Source organism: Anticarsia gemmatalis, chromosome 20, assembly GCF_050436995.1.
Source record: "Anticarsia gemmatalis isolate Benzon Research Colony breed Stoneville strain chromosome 20, ilAntGemm2 primary, whole genome shotgun sequence".
NCBI lineage: Eukaryota > Metazoa > Arthropoda > Insecta > Lepidoptera > Erebidae > Anticarsia > Anticarsia gemmatalis.
The window spans coordinates 6287768-6298688 of record NC_134764.1 but is presented as its reverse complement, the minus strand read 5'-3'; the positions used below and the strand labels follow the sequence as shown (position 1 = coordinate 6298688).

Genomic DNA, 10921 nt, shown 5'->3' with positions numbered 1-10921 from the left:
CGCTGCCTTTCACTATTGTCAGTGGGTTTTAATGGCTGTGATTTAATAAATGATTTGTTTTTTAAGTAAAAGCTTGTTTTTTTAAAGACGCAATATTTTAGGGTCAGCGCAGACCAAGAAGAGCGCAGCGGAGAGGATTTTTTAATGCACTTGAAAATCAACTTTAAAATCATTGAAATAAAGTGCATAATTGCTTGAACCTGACAAAAAATGCTCGCGCGTCCTCGAGGATGCGCGGGTATCCCCGCGCGGCCTCGCGTCGCCGCCGGCATCGTACGAGAACTTTCAATGTTGTTACTGAGCTTAAAGAGGGAAAACGTCATTTTTATTCTTCTCCAGCCAAACGAGCAATTATAATCCCATGATTATCCCAGTCCACTATTGTTGACGAACTTTCGCGAAAAACTGGCTGTTTAATGTAGAATGGTAACCTAGAACGCTTTCCTCGCGCAGGCTCGAGCAGTCGCGAGCATGCTCGAGCATCCGCGAGCCGTAAAGAAAATGCTCGAGACCGCGCGAGGATTATTCCGGTCTGTCTGCGCTGGGCCTTAAGCTGGACATTTAACACAGACACACAGATTCGTAGTACGTGCTAAATAAGGGTCTGACGCATTAAATACCGATACTGACCGATTTTAGTGTTCAATAGGCAGTAATCAAAATCAAATAATTTATTTATTTCGGTGAAATCACTTATGATAGTCAATTACAGTAGGCAAATTTACCGGTTCGGATGGTAGCTGTAGCTGGCAAGAAGCTCCTAACTACTCTTTTTAATCACCATTTTAATGCGACAGTACCTACACTAATAATTATGTAAAGAGCTACGGACGTAGTTGAAGTTAGGACACGAGTTGCGTTGCCAACATTCGTCTCGCGAATGGATTAGTACAGAAAGTTGTCGCTTGAAGACTTAAATCGCGGAGTATCGAAGACTTGCCTTAACGTATAACTAACTGTGTACAAAAGTCCTAATCAGACATGTAAACTGAAACGGCACGTGCTGTTTTAGGTTTTCCTCAATCTTAATCTAGAACTACCGCCAATCTGGTTGTCCGACAAAAAACCCCAAATTCACATTGTCCAATGTTATTGGATTTAAAAAACCCGATAAATCAAATGAGTGTCATTAAGCCAGATAATTAGTGAATTAAATATATTATCTTTAAGTTACTGATGGAGATAACTGGGTTTTGTGTTAATATATCTAACTATAGTAGATATATGAACCAGTTGACGCTGTGGGGGTCCTCATTCAACATGGCAGCCGCGTATCTATTGGGACTACTCTTTGCCTTGGGCGTCGTCCAGGTAAATACCTTTATATTAAACGTTTAATTAAAAAATAATACACTTCTTTTTTACACAATGGGATAAAACTTGGGCCGGGAATAAATCTAGCTTAAAACTGGCAATAAGCTCTGTGAATATTTCAATGGATTACGTTAAGAAAACATTCTTAGTAACAAAGTATTAATTTAATTTGAAAAATAAATATTTTTAATTTAAACTTTCTAACTATGTAGAATACCAATATTTATTTGAGTCTGCTATTTCAGGGTGGGATTATCAAAGATGAGGCAGTCACAATTGAGGAGCTTCGAAATGGTAATTCACTTCAATTTATCAATTATTTTGTCGTAAGTTTAACTGGAACTGAAAAATGGAGAGGACATCGAAGCGACTTTCTGAAAAAGACGGGAGTGGGCATACTAAAAAGTCACACAATATCATTTCGTTGATGTCCTTGATAAAGGTCATATGCCATAGTACCCGAAACTGGCGGTTGCGTACAAAAGTTAATGAATTAATAAAGTTTGTAGAAATCCTAGCTACAGGTGATTTTTGGACCGCCTAACTCCTTGGAAAAAAGGCTGACGAATTTTATTCATGTTAATAGAGGGAAAATATATATTTTTAACCCATTATTTTCACATTATTTCAAATACACACATAACTTCGAAAAGTCATTGGTGTGTTGCCTTGGGTTCAAACCGTCGATCACCTGCGGGCTGCGTGGGAGATGCCAACTTTAATATCTTCTATCACTGCTTAGAGGAGAAATACTAAACTAAATTGTTATTTTTAGCTGATTCATCATGGATAGCACCGCGCATTGTGAGCGGCTGGCCAGCACAGGAAGGTCAGATCCCGTACCAGGTCAGCGTGCGCATGGTCAACTCTGAAGGAGGAGTCTTCTCGTGCGGTGGTTCAGTCATTCACAACAAATGGGTCCTCACTGCCGCCCACTGCCTTGCCAAGTTAGTAAACACTCATTCATTAATAAATCTTTTTTATCACAAATGTTTAATGGTAGACTTGATGTGTTTCGTGAAATTAGCTCTAGCAATGATCCATATTTTTTTTATTAACAACAATCAGCATCGACATCTAACTTATCCTCCGCAACACGGATATTAGCACACCTCAAATACCACTATGTGCGATAGCACTTATACCGTTCTCGTATATTACTTATTATATACGGTATGGCCGCGCTTAGCCTCCTAAACCAAACTTTTACCAGCCTATGAATGAACATCTTGTCTATAAACTACATAAGCATTACATAATCAATGTATAAATTCGTTATCTATCACTTGGTACGTAAGCCCTACGTGTATGATGAATATGAAACGACGCAATAGCAATGACGCTCCTGTCTCACTTGCGCCCTGTGTAGCAGTCTACGAAAAGACATGATGAAAGGCTATAACAACAAACCATGCAACAAACCACAACGCAAGCGGCAATTCAAGATTTTCGTTCTTTCCTTTCTCCAGCCGCATCTCATTCGTGGTCCGCTTCGGTCTGACCAACCTGACCCGGCCCGAGATCATCGTGGAGACCACACACAAGTACATCCACCCTAAGTACAATGAGATCGCCACTGGTGTGCAGACTGATGACATCGCTCTACTCGGACTTGACCACTCCATCCAGTACTCCGGTAAGTCATATTATGAAGCAAAATTCAAACAAGACATTATCATAATTTTTAGGGGTAGGTATCTCAAAAACTACTCGTCAATATTAATTCCCATTTTAATGGAACCACACACATATCCTTACTATAAATATCTAGATTAATCCTTCGTTATTGCAATTAGACAAAACTACACATAACCTTACTTTATACAGTCACTCTATTGAGCGTTCTCAGTAGCATCCAGGATTGCGCAGAACGATAAGTGCAGAACGCGCAATTAATCTATCCACATACGCTCCTTCACTTCGATTATGCAGCGCGACTGTATAATGTCAGCTCTCTATTCCTTTTTTCACAATAAATAACGTGTATGTTTGTGCAGCTAACGTCCAGCCAAGCCGTCTGCAGAGCAGGGCCCAGAAGGACATCGACTACTCCGGCGTCACCATGGTCGTCAGCGGCTTCGGGCGCACCAACGATCTTTGGCTAGGTTAGTACAGCAATAAACGTTTTATACATAAATTTTACAAAACTTTTGAACTTTCGTCTAATTACGTTAACTTGCCACCTACGGCATATGTAACCTGTGCCATAACGTCAAACCAACTAAGGTAAAAATTTTCTAAATAGCAATTTCTGAAACAAAAACAAACGAACGTTTCCATTGACTAAGTTACAGTTAAAGAAGTAGTCTAATATCCCAAGCAAGAACGACCTTCACCAATTAGATAGCCAGATGAAAATTATATTAAAAAAAAATTTAAAGTGCTTATCAACTAACCCTGATTTTGATAATTAAGAAACTGTTAATAAAAATTCTACCTTCAATCATATAAGTGTAGAGATTGGGGTTAGTTTCAAAGCTTATTCCCAAAGGCAACCTATCTGCAAAATAAAGTGACAGCAAGTATACTCAAAACAATTGTCAAAATTCCATCTTGGTAACCTATCGTTACTTATCTAGAAATGGCGAAAACGAGTCTAAATATCTTTTTTGTTGTCCATCGTCAGGTGGTGCGGCATCAGAGATTCTGCTGTGGGTTCTTCAACGAGGAGTGTCTAACGCAGAATGCTTGAGCTTCTACCCGACCAGCACCGTGATCGCGGAAGAGACCATCTGCGCCGGATACTACAACGTCTCCACACAATCTTCTTGCCAGGTACTACCACTTCTTTCTAACCGCCTTCAAGAAGAAGAAGGTGACCAATTCGACTGTTTCTTTTCTATTTTAATAATAATTATGTCCTTGCCGATGCGGCTGCGGCGATCAGTTTCATTGAAACTGGCTCAACTTCCTGACTCCGGGCAATTCCTAAGAAATTCTTAAGACTTTTTGGCCCGACCCCGGATTCGAACCCGTGACCTTTCGCACGGCGGTCGCATACACTACCAACCGCGCCACAGAGGCAGTTTTTTGTTTTTTATTGTCTGATTGATTGGCAAAGGCATCTTCAATGGATTGTTTAACTCTCAGTCGTTCACAATATCTCTCTAATCACGTTGAATTGCAACATCTACTAATTATTATTAAATTATTGTTAACTGTTCACTTAAATACCTTCGTTAAACCAGCTGCTAAACCAACCTTAAATGGTCGTAAACCGAAGCCACATAAGACTTAAACGTTTTACATAATTATCAAGTGAAAAGCCTTTATAAATTTCGTAATTCCGTATTTCAGGGTGACAGCGGTGGTCCATTGACCATGGTGGACAAAGACGGACAGCGCACTCAAGTCGGAGTGGTGAGCTTCGGTCACCGTTCTGGATGTAGCGCTCCTATTCCTTCAGGTAACAAAGACCATTTAAAACAGTATATTAAATATCAAATGAATACCTTCCTTGCACGACATTGTTCTTCCTGCAAAATCTCAAAACTTGCAGTTCCTTAGCTTTCAATGTGTTTCTTATCAGTAAAGCAATCGGTAATCTTATTAGTGTTTCAAAGAATAATCATATCTTTCAGGTTACGTGCGCCCTGGTTACTACCACGACTGGTTCGTCGAGGTGACCGGTATCAACTTCGACTGGGACAGCTCCTTCCCCGACCCAGAATCTGAAGAATCCGATGAGCCTAGCGAATCTAGCGAGTCCAGTGAAGCCAGCGAGTCCAGTGAGTCTAGTGAGTCCAGTGAATCAAATGAATCCAGTGAACCTTCCGAGGAGGACGTTCCTGACGCCAGCGACGAAGCTGATGATGAAGGCCTCAAAGTTCACATTGTTAACTAAACACGCTACACATCCGTTGTAATACCTGTGGATCCTTCTTAATCTTCAAACAAAAGCAAAACCCATCTGTTTTTTATTATATAGCAAGAGTAAAAGTCATTTAGCTACCGAGATCCACATTTTCCTCGATTAAAACGCGACTGTAAGCCATAATTTCAAACACCTAAGCAATAAAACACCTAATTTAAATCAAAAGGTGAGTTTTACGCAAATCTAATGCAGAACACAATGTAAGTAACCCTTTATTATAAGAATAATGTAATTAACCGTTTGACATGCAAAGGATTAAGAAATAGCAATCTGTGATTAAAAGCAAAGCTTTAAAATGTTATCGTACTTACTTATTTCAGTTTAGCATTGCAAAATTTAGATATGCTGTCGCAAATTCACGTTTTTTTTTGTTCCATATCAGATCACTGAACTTTTTCATGTAAAATCACTACTTCTAATTACCCTAGAAAGTACAATGGCTACCATCATCGGAACTACATTTACCTACATAAGAATAATCCTGTCTTATCTAATTTAATTCTTATCCTAAGACTATATCATAATTGGTTTCACTACAAAAACTCAGAATTCTCATAGACCGAGTGCTTTTGTGTCCCAATTAATCATAAATATCATAAGCCGAGATAATTAGCGAATTAACATGATAATCAATAAATCCTGATAACAATGCATATTACAAAAGTAATTATGTTGTAAGATCACTCGGTCGGTGTACATACAAGATGGCAGCCGCGTATTTGTTGGGACTACTCTTCGTACTGGGCTTCGTCCAGGTAAATATCAATATTAGAATTTTTATAATCAAATTACTTTTGACCGTTTTTAATTGCGTGAAAAAATAGAGGTTAAAAAAATCTCTGGGATATGAGCTTAATAACGCGTCCATTATCCGTCCATTGAAAAAATCACAGTAATAAAATTTTGCTAGCAAAACAACAGGATATTAACAAATAGAGAAATTAACAAATTAGATATATTATCCACTTCTACGTTGTTTTTCTTTTCGAAAATACCTACTAAATACATTTTGTCGAATCGTATTAATCTGATAATAGTACATAATCAAGCTTACAGAAAAGTAGACATCCCGGGGAAAAACCGCATCTCGTTGTACTTAATACTTTTCTCAAATAAACAGTAAATACTCCATTACGACCTAATACATAAATTTATCTAGATTTTTTGTACAAAACAGTTCAGAGATAACAAATAAAAAATAACATCTTGCAACAAAATATTTTCTTCTTACTGACCCGTGCGTGTAATTACAGGGAGGGCTTATAAACAGCCGAGAGGCGATCATTGAGGATCTCCGCAATGGTAAATAACACATTATCTTCACAACACATACAGTATACACTCCTAACTTAAACACCTATTAAATGAAAATAACGAAAAAGTAAGATGATCATGAGGTTACATTTATTTGTTATTTTTTTATTAGTGACTTAAAAGCTTGAGCTCAAAGAATCCTCTATACCTGATTTCCCTGATGAAGAAGGCTTCAGATCAGAAAAAAATGTGTCCTAAAAATACCTATAATTACGAAACACAGAAGCTTACAATAGGATGAAAAATAACTAAAAGCCTCGGGCTAGAGAAAATTATAGACCTTAAAACGACACTAACATACTATTTTCTAACCCAGACCAAAACCTAAAAAAGAAAAATATTACAACCATACATTACTTTGTAGCTGATCCATCATGGTCCTCATCCCGTATTGTAAGCGGATGGCCAGCAGTGGAAGGTCAGATCCCGTACCAGGGTAGTCTTCGTATGGTGAGCGGTGCTGGAGCAGTCAGCTCCTGCGGCTGCTCGCTTATCCACAACAAGTGGGTCATCACTGCTGCTCACTGCCTGGCCAAGTAAGTATACAGTCAATATGTTATAAATATACTCAAAACGGTGATCGTATAGCGTTCGGTAGCTTTAATAAGATCTGTGTGCGTATCACGTATCTTAGTTGACAACTATTTGAAAGCTACTATGTATTAGGTCGGGGAAAAAGTCTTTTTGCATTATAGTACCTATGTATGAACTTGTAATAAAATCTCTTTGGCTTCAAGAATCACAAATGAGTACACGGTTCATTAGGTTTTTTTCATTGAGCTCGTGAGGTACCCAAATATCGAGCATTTTTTGGTAGAGAAAAGATTTTATTACAGGTTCATACACACTATAATGCGAAAAGACTTTTTCCCCGACCTAATACATTGTTTTCTCACGTAGATTATAGAAATTAACACGTAACGTCAATGCGGCAATGTACTGAAAAGTGACCACCAATTTGACGTACACTAGTTGTCAACTGAGATACGTGATACCCGCACAGGTGGGTAGTAGGTACCTACCTTCTTTTTAAAAAAATATGTGCATAAAGCAAAAACGATTGCTTCATCCGCCCCATCAATTAAGATTGGTAATTACTAATTAGATAAAAATATAATTAAGATAAGAAGACAGAGATTATTGATTACATCATGGTGATGATCTAAATGTTTATTACGTTTAGACAACAAATAAGCAGACGGCCTTGGTTGATGATAATTTTGATTGAAAATTATCTTTAGATCAATTACATAAGTAGTTCAGAAAAATAAAAATACATACTTTCATACTTACATAAAACTCGGCCTTGCTTCTGTAAACCTAGGCAGATACCAAAGAACGCTACTCGGTACGATCCTTACAAAAATAAAGAAAAATATAGATACAAATCTACTAAGATCAATCTAATTAGTACTCACACGATATATTGATAACTTTTTGCATTGTAACTTTTGTAATTTCCTGTCATACCTTTGTCAACACAGAAAAGTAATGTCTTTAGGGCTTTGGAAATCCAAGTCGACGCTATTTTACTGAAGTTACGTGGCCATACTACATCATTTACCATATTATTATCGCTCACTTGCGACGACAGTGTGATAATTCGAAAAATTCATTTTTTTTATTTTTACTTATTCGAAACCGCCTTAATGCGCTCTTTATTCCGCAAAAACGCGATATTTTTTACTCCAAAAATGGTGGCGTAACGAGAGAAAGAGACGCAGCTATCGCAGTGTAGCACTAGCGACGATCAAAAGTTTAAAAATGGCATACTGTAAAATTGAGGTTTTCGAAATGTCACATTATCGTTGCAAGTGAACGATATATAAAACATTTTTTTTTCCTTCAGCCGCATCACATTCGTGGTCCGCTTCGGTCTGACCAACCTGACCCGTCCTGAGTACATCGTGGAGTCTACTCACAAGTACATCCACCCTAAGTACAATGAGATCGCCGCTGGAGTGCAGACTGATGACATTGCTCTACTCGGACTTGACGACTACATCCCGTACTCAGGTGAGCACAATATCAGGCAATTAAAACTCCAACAGAAAAGACCGTTAAATGAAACTCTACCTAACAAAATATTACATTTTTAAGGGGCTTTTTTTGTGGCTTGACTTAATTCAAAGAATCATTTTGACAATTTAACAAAGACCCTAGGAAATATTTGTAAATTTTCCTCGGTGACAAAATCTTTCTGATGATAAAAAATATGATCGTAAATATAATTATCTCTCATTCCACGATTATATCTCTCTGTTAGAATACCTATGCTCAAGTAATGTCACGTGAAAGTAACTTGTATTTAACTTTGCAGCCAACATCCAGCCTTGCCGTCTTCAGAGCAGTGCTCAGAAGAACATCAACTACGCCGGCGTCACCCTGGTCGTCAGCGGCTACGGACGTACCAACGACCTTTGGCTAGGTCAGTAACATATACCTGTTAATACAAGCCCGACAGGTCACTAGGAAATAACTTAAAGAAGAGTTCAGTTGCCCCATTTTCTACGTGCGTTGTGGAAGACACCCACATCCAATTTTTCTTTTGGCTTTTATTTCTCTGAAAATTCAGCACCCTGCTGGATTAAAGTAGCCAGATAACAGCAGTAGATTTATAGCTCATTGAACTATAAAAACACATGTGAAATCAGTCGTGATAATTATTATTCTGCTTGAATATCCTCAGGTGGTGCTGCATCAGAGATTCTGCTGTGGGTGTTCCAAAGAGGAGTGAGCAACGAAGAGTGCTTGAGCTTCTACCCGACCAGCACCGTCATCAAGGATGAGACCATCTGCGCTGGATTCTACAACGTCACCTCACAATCTTCTTGCCAGGTAACTACACAAATATAAATATTATGACAACTTGTTCTGTAATTATCTTCGAATCTACTTATAAAACTAAACTATCCGATTTCCTTTGTGTTTCGAAAAGCACTTTAAATCTTGGTGCCCGGCATCTTCAAAGATCTTTGACAGTCAGAAGCTTGAAAGTCTGACAACCAGTCTTATCGAGGGTTATCGTGTTAAACCCAGTAAAATAGGTTGTGGAGGTCACCTCAAACACTGGTATTCATCCGGTGAGACTGGAAGATCAAGCCAATAAAGATGGAGGAAAGGCGAGGGTAATGATGATGATCTAATATGTGTTTGCTATCATAGGGTGACAGCGGTGGTCCACTCACCGTGATCGACAAGGACGGTGAACGCACCATGGTCGGTGTGGTCAGCTTCGGATCCTCTGCTGGATGCAGCGCCCCCATTCCTTCAGGTAACATACTCATTATTTTTAGTGTCTTGAAAACATACAGTATTTCTCTAGAACTACTTTTTCACAATTTCAGTCTTTATTACTTGCATTTATTACCCCCGGTTTCTGAGTACATTTATCGGTAGTTTATCTTATTTTATATGAGTTTGAGAGCTTTTGAATAACTAAATTACCGCTAAATATACCTCCAGGAACCGGTTTGACTATATTAATTGAAAATGATTCCCATCTGATAATTTAAATATCTATGTTCAGGTTACGTGCGCCCTGGCCACTACCACGACTGGTACGTCGATGTGACCGGAATCAGCTTCGACTGGGACAGCGAAGCTAGCGAGTCTAGCGAGTCTGATGAATCCAGCGAGTCCAGCGAGTCCAGCGAATCAAGCGAAGACTCAAACTCTCCCGATGATGATGAAGACGATGACGAAGACGATGACGCAGACAATGACGGAGACAATGACGGCGACAATGACGGAGATGATGAAGAAGACGCTTACAAAGTCCATTTTGTTAACTAAATACAACTCACATAACCGATGGAAGTAAATAGGATATTTTTACACGTTTTTCTGATTACCTGAAACTATTGAAGAGCTATCCACCAGCATTTTGTGCATTTATTATAAAAATTGCGATAACTACGATACAGTTTCACGACCTATGGATAACTGACGGATAACCTATTCGACGGATACAGTTTGAAAACACTCGAGATACTGTACTTGTAAAACTATTCGATGCTTATTCAGAAATGGTGATACATCATTCCCAAATATAAATATAAGGAAAATATAAGGAAGTTATATCCTGAATTTTGGCGTAAGAGCTTAGGTCATTAAACTTTTCTGTTCCTATTCTTCCTATGGTTTGTTAAATATACTATAGCCCAATAACTTAGTAAAGAACCTTGATCGCAAGGTTTGCTGCTAAAAATGCAGACTTGAAACGGTGATCTTTTTAGTACTACTTAATTTTGGAAATACATATATTTTTTATATAATCTACATAACCGTGCATGCCAAGGCTTTCTACTAAGTTGCCGGACTATAAGGTGTTTATAATTAAAACAATTTAATAGTAAAAGTTGGTTTTATTTTTGATTATAAGTACACACTTAATTTTACATGGTGTAATATTTACAT

The 10921-nt window shown here is 38.2% G+C and overlaps 2 protein-coding genes across 2 annotated transcripts; both read left to right on the top strand.

Moving 5' to 3' along the window:
* Positions 1 to 1203: 1203 nt before the first annotated feature.
* Positions 1204 to 5294, top strand: LOC142981546 (collagenase-like). The gene is made up of 8 exons (XM_076127545.1): positions 1204 to 1311; positions 1560 to 1608; positions 2090 to 2261; positions 2784 to 2950; positions 3312 to 3419; positions 3941 to 4089; positions 4612 to 4720; positions 4896 to 5294. Exons 1-8 carry the CDS (start codon positions 1225 to 1227, stop codon positions 5156 to 5158), a joined length of 1104 nt encoding a protein of 367 aa, XP_075983660.1. The 5' UTR covers positions 1204 to 1224; the 3' UTR covers positions 5159 to 5294.
* A 500-nt stretch (positions 5295 to 5794) lies between these two features.
* LOC142981382 (collagenase-like) lies at positions 5795 to 10862 on the top strand. The gene is made up of 8 exons (XM_076127268.1): positions 5795 to 5943; positions 6442 to 6490; positions 6867 to 7038; positions 8352 to 8518; positions 8823 to 8930; positions 9192 to 9340; positions 9668 to 9776; positions 10032 to 10862. The coding sequence occupies exons 1-8, from the start codon at positions 5893 to 5895 to the stop codon at positions 10295 to 10297; spliced, it is 1071 nt and encodes a 356-aa protein (XP_075983383.1). The 5' UTR covers positions 5795 to 5892; the 3' UTR covers positions 10298 to 10862.
* The last annotated feature ends 59 nt before the right edge of the window (positions 10863 to 10921 follow it).